General features: G+C 37.8%; 1 protein-coding gene across 1 annotated transcript in view; it reads right to left on the bottom strand.

Annotated features, from left to right (window-relative positions):
• Nucleotides 1–2429: 2429 nt before the first annotated feature.
• PKDCC (protein kinase domain containing, cytoplasmic) overlaps nt 2430–13868 on the bottom strand; it is a gene marked incomplete at its 3' end in the record, with an annotated part of 84988 nt that continues 73549 nt past the window's right edge. Inside the window, exons 6-7 of the mRNA XM_082252621.1 lie at nt 7326–7499; nt 2430–2515 (exon numbers count right to left, since the gene is read on the bottom strand). Of these exons, the coding sequence (XP_082108747.1) occupies nt 2430–2515; nt 7326–7499 (260 nt within the window). The remainder of the gene's footprint in view (nt 2516–7325; nt 7500–13868) is intronic.

The raw sequence follows: 13868 nt of genomic DNA, 5'->3' as shown, positions 1-13868 counted from the left end.
GCTGCAGCATTAGGCTGTCCCTGCTACAATTCGCTCTCCTATAGCCTTTGGTAGCTAAGCTCATAGAGGTGAATAAAGAGCGACTGTCCCTGGTGATCATGTTGCCAACATAAAATTCTGCTAAAACTCAATCCCTGGAAGACTGAGCTACAAAGTGATGAAAAACTAGAAAATAAATATGAATTTTTTTAGCAAGGAAAATAAAATAAAATAAGCTTGCTGCAAATAAATCGCCCAGGCTGACATCAGCCTTAGAAAAATCAAACAAAGATCTTTTACATTCTTTCCTTTAAGTTATTTACACCAATCGGCATGTGTAATATATTTGGTTTGAAAGCTAAATAAATTAAATTTGTGCTATTTTTTTGGTAAATCATTGGAGGTTTTTTTTTTTTTTTTTTTTTTTTTAATTAAACAGTATTAAATTCGATTGTAAGCTGCAAGTTTGCAATTTTAAAAAGGGGACAATTTAAAGACATTTGCGTTAGATGGCTAAATAAAATAAAAATACCGGCGTATCTGCTCATTGCACATCTCTCCCAGTAAGGAGTAAGTATCTCCAATGGTTTAAATAGGCTGGATTCATCCTTTATTTTATGGAGAGTTTAGGACCCGCTGACAATGGGGTACTTAGACGTAGTGGTGGGCTTGAGCACGATATGGCCATATAGTGGGACGAAATACCGATTTTTATTTATTGATTGTCTTTATATTTGATAGTCATTTATTTTGCATGTGTGCGCTATTCTCTGAAAATATGCACGTTGCTTGGTTTTTATAGCTGCACCAGCTTTAGAAATGCATGTTCGGGGTGTGCCCCCCCCCCCCCCCCAGCTCTTTGTTTGTTACTACAGTGATAGCCCCAATCCTCGGAGTCCTGTGCGGAGAAGCTTCCACTCTGCACTCCAACCACAGGGGGTTGTTCACTTGGCACTGCCACCATTTGCAGAATGCCTTGTATATTTCCAATGGATAAAGGATATCTCTGATTGGACAAGGAGAGACAGCCATGTTGCCCATTACCCTGATAACAATGAAAAACTAGATCAGCGAGAAGCATGGATAAAGCTTTACTTCCAGGTGTCGACTCCTAGACAGGATGTCTACTTTTAAAGGTATCAAACTGTAAAAGCTCACTGTCAGAACCTGATCACATTATACCGTGCTGTGGAAAATAGACATGTGCATGACGAAAAAAATGTGCTTTGTTTCATTTAGATTCGTTAATCTAGTTATTTTGTTTTGTTAAATTCGGTTGATTCCTTCAATTCGTAATCAGGATTTGTATTCGGAATTAGTTTAATGTCTTTTTTAAAATTTCTAATTAGATATATTTTGAATCGGTCGAATCTAAAACTTTTGATTTGATTTTTTTTTTCAATTCGAATGTGACACAGTGAACAAACAAAAAAAAATGTCATCAAATTGTTACAATGACTCTTTAAATCCTCTTTGGCTTAACAAAAACAGCATTATTCCGAAATGGTACTTTAAAAAACACACACCGTCTTTGATTTCAGAAATATGTTTACAGTTAGAATTCGACTGGAGTTTGATGTAAAATTCGATTTGAATTTCGGAACTTGGGCCAAAATTTTGTTTCGTTATTCGGAGCATTTGTTAAATTTTGTTTATACTGTATTCCGGGTATTTAGATATACTTGAATCTCCGAATAATGAAAAATGTGTCTGAATATTTATTCAGGACGAAACCAACCACACATGTCTAGTGGAAAGTATGTGCCGTAACACACGTTACGCTACATTTCCATAGACCATTTAGTTTGAATGGGCACCAACACAGCAACAATCTCACCTGCAGTTTTTTTTCACTGTAGCGTGCCACAACCACCATTGTGCGCTGTGGCGCACTGTAGTGCCAATTGCGTTGTGTACACATGTTGAGGTGCCACTCAAAATAAATGACATACCATATACAGTGTTACCGCAGCGTGCGAGGTGTGAACGGGCCCTTTGCTTTTTAAGATGCTTTACAACGATGAAAATATAATTTAAGATTAAAGTAACAAATAATACAACACAACAAATAATCACCTTCTCATCCCTGTAAGTAATAACACTGCATAAAAATGACCAGTGCAATGTTTAGAACAGTCCTTCCGATTGTAAAGCCAACATTTCTGCACTGGTACCAATCCGTCAATGTCACTGCTGAGTTCCACTGCACAATTCGAAGATAATCACCACGTTATTCATTATATTCCTTTCTAACAGTGTATCACAATTACCTTTTTTTTTTTTTTTTTTTTTTACTTCTTTTGCTTTTTTGAGTCACATTAAAAATTTGCTGACTTATTGCACATCCACCCGGGCATTTCAGGTAAAAATGTATCGCACTCTAGTAATTAGAATGATTATTAGTGCATTTTCTCCTCCAAAATAAAGCCACATCACGCCTTGATCAAACGTCAATCTGTCGTTTTTAGATATATAACTTTGTTTTGGTCAGGGGTGAGACTTCTTGAGCCAGCTTTGAAGAAGACAAGTTGTCGACCTACGGAAGCAAAACAAAAAGAAAAAAATATTGTTTTTTAAAGAAACAAAAAATATAGATTTTATGTCATCATCTCTTAGGAATTATAATTCTAAAGGCCGCCTTAAATGTATGCATGCAAGTTTGACCACCACTGCTTTAGCTGTCGTTAGCCCTGATTCATCAAGTAACAGCAATATCTGAGTCTGATTCATCAGGTAGCAGTAATATCTGAGTCTGATTCATCGAGTAGAGGTATTATCTGAGTCTGATTCCTCAAGTAGCAGTAATATCTGAGTCTGATTCATCAAGTAGCAGTAATATCTGAGTCTGATTCAACAAGTAGCAGTAATATCTGAGTCTGATTCCTCAAGTAGCAGTAATATCTGAGTCTGATTCAACAAGTAGCAGTAATATCTGAGTCTGATTCATCAGGTAGCAGTAATATCTGAGTCTGATTCATCGAGTAGAGGTATTATCTGAGTCTGATTCCTCAAGTAGCAGTAATATCTGAGTCTGATTCATCAAGTAGCAGTAATATCTGAGTCTGATTCCTCAAGTAGCAGTAATATCTGAGTCTGATTCAACAAGTAGCAGTAATATCTGAGTCTGATTCAACAAGTAGCAGTAATATCTGAGTCTGATTCATCAAGAAGCAGTAATATCTGAGTCTGATTCATCAAGTAGTAATAATATCTGAGTCTGATTCATCAAGTAGCAGTAATATCTGAGTCTGATTCATCAAGTAGCAGTAATATCTGAGTCTTATTCATCAAGTAGCAGTAATATCTGAGTCTGATTCATCAAGAAGCAGTAATATCTGAGTCTTATTCATCAAGTAGCAGTAATATCTGAGTCTGATTCATCAAGTAGCAGTAATATCTGAGTCTGATTCATCAAGTAGCAGTAATATCTGAGTCTGATTCATCAAGAAGCAGTAATATCTGAGTCTTATTCATCAAGTAGCAGTAATATCTGAGTCTGATTCATCAAGTAGCAGTAATATCTGAGTCTGATTCATCAAGTAGCAGTAATATCTGAGTCTGATTCATCAAGAAGCAGTAATATCCGAGTCTGATTCATCAAGAAGCAGTAATATCTGAGTCTGAAGATCAAATCTGCACACTGAAATGTTAGATTTAACATTTCATAGAGTCAACCCAAAAAAAAGGTTTTATTCCCAAATTATAATAGGTGCTACAGCCAACACATTTTGGGGACCTCACATCTCCCCCTTCATCAGGTCTTAAAATTTCCTGTACCCGCTGGTATGGACTGTTATTTAGCCTGTGCAATAAGAAAACTCAAAGTTTAGCAGCTGGTATAAACACTTAGGAAGTAGCAGTGGCACTTACGACATGCTAAACAAAAGGTGACTTTAGCAAGCATAAAGCGCACCTTAGGATGGCCTGAAAACTGTTTGCAGCTTGATGAATGAGAATCATTTTCCTATTGATGCTTTTACAAACTAACATTTGAAAAAAAAAAAAAAAAACTAAAACATACAAAATATATAAAGTGCTATGCTATTTACAGTATATAATTTTGACTTACTTTATTTGACCTTTGAAATAAAGTTTCTAGACAAACAGCCCTGATGAAGGGAATATAGTAAGTGCCCCAAAATGGGTTGGATATATACCCCTCTATGAAGAAAAGACATACCTGTAATCGAGATCCATGTGCCTGCCTTTTGTAATGCAGAATTGAGTGCTCACAATATAAAAATGGTTCTAAGGTGAATTTTATATATTAAGGTAAAAAGCCTTCTGCTTGCAGCTCCCCCCCAGACCCTACTAAATACTTAGTCGGATCTCATTCCAGTGATGTGCACAAAAGCAGAAGCTCTCTTGGCTCTCTCCCTCCTCATTGGCTCAGAGCCAGCAACAGTAGCCATTGGCACATGCTGCTCTCAATCACAACCAGTGAGGAGGGAGACAATAGACAATGGGCACACAGAGGCGGCTTGGAAGCGAGCACACATGAATGTCCCCATGCTATTGGGGCACTCGGCCGAGGGGAGGAGCCAGCAGGGAAACCAAAAGAGGAGGGTTGGCGTTGTTCTGTGCAAAACCATTGCACAGAGCAGGTAAGTATAACATGTTTGTTATTAAAAAAAAAAAAAAAAAAGCGACCCTTTACAATCACTTTAATATGTAACTAGGTTTTGTCTCATTTACAGCACAGTTACCAGTGTACTAATGTGTAATGCAAGCTGATTTCTTCTCACTAACTGATAGACCTTTAATGTATCCAATTATATCTTTAGCTCTAATTCATTACGTGGCAGTGGCACTTAAGGCATGCTTTAATGACTTGCCTGTGCAAGAGTTCATGACTTAGATTCACTTTGTTTTTCTAATAGATAATGGAGAGATAGTTACACTGTCATGTTCATCCTTTATGTTTAATAAAGCTTTTTGGAATAAAAAAAAAAAAGAGAGATAATAGAGATAATAATATATATATATATATATATATATATATATATATATATATATATATATATATATATATATATATATATATATATATATATAGATATGTATATGTATATGTATATATATATATATATATATATCTATATATATCTATATATATATATACATATACACACACATATATATATATATATATATATATATATATATATATATATATATATATATATGTATATATATACATATATATATGATAACTATAACATTAAGCACAGATTATTACGAGACCGGACATGCAAACATGGCAAAGCGAATTGTAAATGTATTTGTTTTTTTTTCCTAATATATAATAGAGATTATTATATGTATATATATATATTTTTTTTCATTTATTCTCTTTTACAAAGTCATTTCTTCTTTACAGGTCTAGCCTCTGAGATGTCTAGTACAGTTAGTATCTAAATCATAATTGAATAAAACATGAAAAAAAAAATACTTTTTAAATCACCTAATTAGATTTCACGGCACATTTTCTGATTTTTGCCTGATTGCTATTTACCAAGCCAGATTCTACCCTTCTGTGTACTTCATATACAACAGCTTTCTTGTACAGAGGAGCTGAGAATTGCTGGCTGTCTGCTTAGTCTCAATTACACCATCCATCCTTCCTCACATCCACATTCATTTTGGCCTATCTTTCACTAGAGCGTTGTATGTTTTTCCTCCCCAGATAGTTCTGACTGATCTAATGACTGTTGAACTGGGCACCATCTGCATGGCTGGATCTAAGTCATTGACTTATTCAGTGACACAAAGGAATTCTCACCTTTTTATCTGCAGATGGTTCATTTTTGCTTTTTTCATTTCTAAAAAAATCTCTATTACAGTGTGAATCTTATGTATGAATGTTTTTTTCTTAAAAAGCATAAAGCAATGTGCAGACCTCCAGTTATTAAAGAACCATAGGTTTCAGCATATGTCATCCCCAAGAGTATAGCTTCACTACATCAGACACAGAAAAGCAAAGATTTTATCACAGTCAAAGCACAATAACAGCCTAAGTCAATGGGATTTTGTAAGCTTTAACTGGATTTAGCATTCCAATACTAGTGAATGGGAATGCAAAACCCTCTTGAAGCAGATCAGATGCAGGTCAGAAGGATGTCAACTACACCTCAGATACACCTGTCAATTAACTCTAAGTAGTCTCAGAAGCATCTTAAACTGAAGACATCGGCTCTGTCCAAACGCCCTTGATGGTGGTCCCATAGCTCCCAAATTTCCCAGATTTCGAGGGATGGTCCGTGATTTGGAACAAAGTCCCTCTGTCCCTCTTTCCTCCTAATTTGACCCTACTTTTGGGTCTGATCTATAAAGTTTTATATACTTACTACTTATCTTTCAAAAAGTGTTTTACGGTTCTAAACCTTTTATCCTATTTCTAAATTGTTGCATTTGTAAGTTCCAATAGCCAATTAAAAGGATTAGTAGTGGAAAAAAAGCACTTGTGGGTTTAACCAATCATTTTATTTGTACATTTGTACACATTTGTAAGAAGGGGTTGTCGGGTCAGACTTCTGTGGCTACTGTCATTAGAGCTCCACAAGTGGATCTGGTGGCTAATGTTTTCATTTATAGGCTAGAAATGATAACCGGACACTTACAGTAAGTTGGCAAGTGCACTATTACTACAAATAATATTTTTTTTAAAGCAGCATTTGCCAATATTCCTGTAACCAAATCTGTGGGGAGGGGGGGGGGCAATCTGTGCAGCCTCAGAAGACCTTGCAGTACAAGGCTTGGGCCTATGTGGTCTTGCAACAAAAATAGGCCTAGTCACCAGAAATCTCCACAAGCACAGTAGGCACATTTAATAGACCCTGGATCATCCTCTGTAGGGTACTCAGTTTGGGCTCCAGTCTACTTTAGGGTTTTGGAATCAGGAGTACCTATAAACCAGGTTCCGGAATGTTGCTCACACCAGTGCCTAAGGAAGAAATTTCCCAGCTAGTCTACACATTTCATAATAATCACTGAGATTCTTCTATTTTCTTTTCAGAGTGTCGAAAAACTCTGCTATGGAATACACAGACTATTTGGGACCATCCTTTTCTAATTCTAATGGATTAGGCCCATTGAGGAAATAAATAATTATTACACAGTCCTATTCTTCTTGAGATATTAAAAAAGTTTCCCCTTAAGTCTAATTCTCCATAGAAATGGTGACCCAACATTAACCACACTAGGAAAAAAAGCATGGAGATATATGGTTGCTATGGGCCACAGCCTCACTTTTACTTCAGTTTTCTGTGCACCAGCCTTTTTAAAACCATTCCATAGTGATTAACACAAATTCAAAGAACTAAATGTACAATAAAGATGTGGATTACCTGTCCATGTTGTCTGATTGGTCCAGACAAAGGCCTTGCACTGGGAATGGCTTTCACAAACGTCTATTGCTTCATTTAGATCAAACACAGAGAGGAGACATCCATCATGATGATAAGATGGCCAACATCTGTAGTCTTCATCTACTATAGAAGAACCTTCTACCCGACTATACTCTGAAACAAATCAAATAATAAACGTTACCGACATTCAGATCTCAAGGATTGCATTCTCTTCAATAGACCATGTCTGGTCTCTAAACAAGGAGAAGACTCAAAAAACTCACCATGCTGATGGCTTGTGACTTTTTCCTTCACTCTATTCCAGAACTGTAGCCTCCCTCAATCTCTTTAGCATTGAACACTTCTGGATGTGTCGGATGCTTACGCCCCCCCACAACACTGTAGCTCCAACCATCGACCTCTATGTTAGTCTTGTAGTGGCATAGGGGTCGGATGGAACCAGCTTATAGCAGGGAACACAGGCATCCAACACTCCTGGGGTGTTGAATACGGAAGAGACTGAAGTTGGTTGTGGTGCCGGAATAGAGAGGATGTGTGAGTCACAGGTCAATGGAGAGTATACCATCTCTTCTTTTGCTTTTAGGCTTATCTAGAGGACTTACAGGATCTCCTCAAAGCCCAACACTGGACAAATATTTTGCTTTGTTTTTTATAGTGTGGGGAAAAGCCCACAGCCTTCTGTGTCCCAGTTGGGGAGATTTCCCCCACTGTCAGTATTAAAATGAGATCCAGGCAAACACACATTTTTAGTAGTGAGGTAGAGCTGAAACCTCTAACTTCCTGGTTCTTCCAGTTATGGTGACACCTGCTACCCCCATTTCCCTTACTGGTGTCATAGGGGCAGAACGTATGGGAAATCTCCCCAATGAGGTCAAAGACTTGAACAGAAACCTGACAGAAATGTTAACTCTTCCTCAAAATATCAAAAACAAAAAGGTATACAGTAAACCCCCCTCCATTGCGGGGGTTATGTTCCGGACCCAGCTGCGAAAAGTGAAAATCCGTGAAATAGAAAAACCCTATTAAAATGCATTGTAGGCATGTTTTTTTACTGTCACTGTACATGTAAAAGCATTTTAAGGTCTTTAAACACACTTTTAAAACAATAGAAACTCATTTAAACACATAAAAGATACTGAAAGACATAGCAAGAGCTATGGAAAACACAAAAATATTTCATTTTTAATGATTTATATAGTAAAATAACATTACAAAAAAAATACGCAATATACCGGGACCGAAAAACTGAACCGCGATGGAGCGGGGGTTTACTGTACATTACTGCAAAAATATACAAACACAGAAGGACACTAAAATATAGTGTATTCATATTTCAGTGTAGGCCTGAAGAGGTATCTCACAACATTTCTTATGGTCTGCTCATTCCTTTGTGTCGCTACACCTTCCAGTTGCTGCAAAAATGGCAGGAGAAGGGGGAGGGGCACACATAAAGGAGAGGTTTGCATATCAATGTTTATTTCTGTATACAGTTTATTTTCTCTATACACTCTTAAAAACAATATTTATAATGACCTGATACATTCATATTCAAACATTTCACATGATAAAACAATTGCTTTACACTAAGCAGCTTGCACTAGGAGAAATCCCTTTGCAGCTGTGAAACAAAACAGGCTGAGAGTTATCTATGTGCATGTGGAAAAAAAAAGCTAACAATATGAATTTCTCAAACAAGCCAAGGAAACAGCATGAACAAAGTTCAAAAACTTTTTTTTTTAAAAGGTTTCTTTAAAAAAATGGATAAGTTGCTTCATTTTCGAGGACCAACACCCAAGCTGGTTTGTATGGAATATTAAAATTACAGCCACATTGGGGTTGATTTACTAAAGCTGGAGAGTGCAAAATCTGGTGCGGCTCTGCATTTAATTCAATCAACTTCCAGACTTTTTTTTTTTTTTTTTATCAAAGCTTAAAGAGGTTGTAAACCCACTTGTATAACTTTTGCCTATAGGTAAGCCTATATTAAGGCTTACCTATAGGTGCTATAAATATCTCCCAAACATGTACCGTTTAGGAGATATTTACAGTGCGCCTGACGTCATCGGCGCAGGCGCTCTGAGGGAACGGCCACCCGTGCCGTTCCTTCAGAGCTCAGTGCTGTGAACGGCGGCTCCCGCGCGCAGGCGCGGGAGTGATGTAATCGCGCCTCCGGCCAATCAGATGGCCGGAGGACGCGAACCCGGAAGCAGGACAGCAGGACATGTCGCCGTCCTGTCACTGAGGTGGCGGCACGGCGGGGGCTTTGTTTTAAGGTAAGTACTACATAATGAGCTAGTATGCAATGCATACTAGCTCATTATGCCTTTCTCTTTACAGGGCTTTTTTTTTCTCGTTTTTTTTTTTTCGACTTTACTTCCTCTTTAATTGAACAAGCTGAAGTTAGAAGCTGATTGGCTACCATGCACAGCTCCACCAGATTTTTCACTCTCCAGTTTTAGTAAATCAGCCCCATTGTATCTTAACAAAATATTCCAAGAGTTTATGTGAAGTAAAGATGTTTGAGATTAAGTTGGTGTCAAGGGCTGCAATATTTAATGAATACAATGCTAAGTACAAGCATGCATGAATGTAGTGCAATATATCCAAATGCATTCCTGAATACAAAATAGTCTATCAATCAATCAATCTTGTTATGAAAAGGAATAAACTATAATGATTTGGGGGTCAATATTTTTTTTAAATACATTTTTAGACAGCTTTTTTGAAGATATACTGTATATATATATATATATATATATATATATGCGTGTGTATTTTTTTTATTTCATTTTTTTCTACATGAACATTTATTACACGGAACAGGATTCCTATAGCAAATAAGAAAGCATATGATAACCTGAACAAAAGATGGCAAATTAATATTACGGCTGAACGAGAGGGAATCAAGCTGCGTATAGCTACCTTAAGGAGTAACTCCATTTTTGTTTAGAAAAAAAATATTAGCTCTGGGTGATCAATGTACATTGCAGGGATTTTTACAAACGTTATAGCAGGTTCCTAACATTTGTTGCCGTGAAGAAATAGCTGTTTGTTTCAACAGACTGATTGCATATTCATTCTAAAAGGGAGTAACTGGTTCATTTTATTCAGCTGATGCACACTCAGTGTCCTAATGAGGAAGGCTGCAGTGTCTGCATCCCTTTAGAAGTGATTAGCTTTTGGGGAGTATCTCACCAAGTCTTATATTTGTATTGCAGGGGACCCCTAAAATCTGACTTTGTATCAGTTCTGAGAAATGGGAGTAACTGGTTCATTTTATTCAGCTGATGCACACTCAGTGTCCTAATGGAAGGCTGTAGTGTCTGCATCCCTTTAGAAGTGATTAGATTTTGGGGAGTATTTCACCAAGTCTTATATTTGTATTGCAGGGGACCCCTAAAATCTGACTTGTATCACTTCTGAGAAAATCAGTAAGCCAATCACAGAAGCAGGAAATTAAATTTTTAATGGCTCAAATCAACTGTGTATAAGATGGCCTCTATTTTGCATATTGCATTGAATTAGACAGAAAATGACAGCATTGTGACAAGAAAAGGCTATTTTATTAACATTAAATCAAAACATGGCTATTATATATGCTATATTATTATTATTATTTTTTTTTCTACATTTTTTTTCCACGAAATTGGAATTACACTTCAAGGGAACATACCACAGACACTTTTCCTTTAGTAAATCAACTCCATTTCCCTAATTCTCATAACTACAAATCACATTCGAACTTTGAATGTACGCAGAATGTTGCAGAAAGAATCTCTCATTCTTAGTAAGCATACCTTAGTAGCTTTTAAAAGGGAAAATCTGAGTTCAGAACTGCAACATAATCATGGATATTTCATCGGGAACGGTATATATTTTTTCTTGAGACATTTTATGTTTGTAGAGCCGACCTGAAGGCGTCCTATTATAACTTGAGGCAAAAATGAAGTTGGCTAATGCCCATATGTTTGCTGGGAGACCTTCTAATTCCTTGGACATGCATAATAAGTTAACACATGCTGTAAATTAGGCAAAGTGCTGACATTTGCTCTAGATATCATAACGCTTGATAAAAACAGCCCCTGGGCAAATAATGTGGTAATTTGTTATTCCTAGTTTCAGTCGATAAGTGTGTTCCCTATAACACTTGATAAAAGAAAAATGAATGAGTACATTGTGCATTGCCTTTATAAACTAATCAGTCTTCTGGATCCGAGTCCCAATATCTTTATCATTTGCCTAATTGTTCTCCTTTCAAAACTAAAAATGAATAAAGGCTGAAACCTTAAAGTGGTAGTAAACTTGTAGAAAAACAAAACGTTCTCCCTACAAGGTAAAGGCATATTGTGCTAGTATGCATTGCATACTAGCACATTATGAAAGGCTTACCTTGAAAAGAAGCTCTCCAGCAGCAAGCTGTCACCACTGCAGAGGCTCCATCTTTACCAGGTCTTCCTCAGGGTTCGTTGGCTGCGGCCGATTGAATGGCCGAGCTGCGTTGAAGTCACTCTGGCGCATGCGTGCGGGAGTCATGCCCACAGCGTTGAGCTCTTACGGAAAGGTACAGGTATGCGGTTCCATCAGAGTGCATGTGTCGGTGACATCACCGGCTGCTAACCAGGTGAATATCTCCTAAACTGTACACATTTAGGAGATATTACTTTAATCTATAGGTAAGCTTTATTATATGCTTGATTATATGCTGGGTTTACTACTATTTAACCGCTTGCCGACCGCCGCACGTCGCTAGCCTGTGAGGCTCTAGGGAGCGAGCGCGCGCCGCCGGAGGCGCGCTCCCACTCCCGCACGGTCACGGACCCCCCCCGCGCGTCACTGTATTGGAGAGGGAGGGGTTAAGTGTGTCCTAGGGGTGTGTTTCTAACTGCGATCGTCCGTTAGAGCGGGAGAAAGGCAGGCGGCTAATGTAAACACAGTCGCCTGTCAGTCTCCCCTGTGTAAGAATGGAATTTAGACGGTTCTACTATGTAGGACCATTGATCTCTGTTCTTACACTAGTAGCCACAGCCAATCACAGTTAGAAACACACCCCTAGGACACACTTAACCCCTCCCTCTCCAATACAGTTAACTCCTTCACTGCCAATGTCATTTTTACAGTAACAGTGCATATGTATAGCACTGATTACTGCAGTAATGTCACTGGTAACCCCAAAAGTGTCAAAAATGTCATTCAAGGGTCCGATCTGTCCGCCGCAATGTCGCAGTCCCACAAAAAAAATCGCAGATCGCCGCCATTACTCGTAAAAAAAAAACAACAAAAATGACAAAAATCTTTCCCTTTGTTAGTAAACGCAATAACCTTTGCGCAAACCAATCAAAATACGCTTTTTGAGATTTTTTTTACCAAACATAAGTAGCATAAAACAAATTGGCCGAAAATGTTAAAAAATTTTGATTTTTACATTTTTTTGGGAATTTCATATAAAAAAATGTGAAAAATATTGTTATTTTTGCAAAATTGTCGCTCTTTTTTTGTTTATAGCGCATGATCAAAAAATCACACAGGTGATCAAATACCACCAAAAGAAAGCTCTGTTTGTGGGGAAAAAAGGACGTCAATTTAATATGGGTATAGCGTCGCACGACCGCGCAATTGTCCGTTAAAGTCTTGCAGTGCCGAAAAGCAAAATAGGCCCTGGTCAGGAAGGGGGTAAAATCTTCCGGGGCTTAAGTGGTTAAGGAAAGGTACAGGTATGCGGTTCCATCAGAGTGCATGTGTCGGTGACATCACCGGCTGCTAACCAGGTGAATATTTCCTAAACTGTACACATTTAGGAGATATTACTTTAATCTATAGGTAAGCTTTATTATATGTTGGTTTTACTACTACTTAAACTAAATTATAGATATAAACTCTGCCATTGCTACTCTTGAAAATTCTAGATGCTATTTTGTTCCTAAATAGTCATGAGCCATGTACAACTATACATTTTTTATTTCATAAAATACTGTTTCCTCCTTTTGTATCTCAGTGCTACTGATCTCTAACAGTCAATTTGAGCCGTTTTTTGCCGAAATACACAGTCAGGGTGAGATGACCATCATTGACCTGGACCATCTTCCTGAGAGTGACAAGAGTGGACCATGCCTGTGCAATCTGTGTTGGTTTGACCACTTGTAGTCTTCAGCAGGGAAACATGTGACTGGGTGACAATGAAGGAGCACACCTGGGAAACAGTTGTCACTCTATAATAGGACTTTCATGGCAGAATCACCAGGTTTTAATTTACTGAAAGCTCTACTGAAAACAACTTTTGGCATCATATTAAAGTGGAACTTCACCCAAAAGGGGAAGTTCCACTTTTCTGCCTCACCCTCCCTCCTTTTCCAGTTTTCGAAACTTTTATATTTTGTGGGGAGCTGGTACCTGATATTTAACAAGTACCCGCTCCCACTTTTGCCCGGATTGCCTAGGCACCCCTCCTTTTTGCCTGCAGTCTCAGGTCCCAGAAGACTGTGGGACCATTCACAAAGTGCAGCGTGGCTCGCACATACACAGTGG

This window comes from Pelophylax lessonae, assembly GCF_965119305.1.
Source record: "Pelophylax lessonae genome assembly, chromosome: 3".
NCBI lineage: Eukaryota > Metazoa > Chordata > Amphibia > Anura > Ranidae > Pelophylax > Pelophylax lessonae.
The sequence above is the reverse complement of the archived record's forward strand: the minus strand, read 5'-3'. Positions and strand labels throughout refer to the sequence as shown.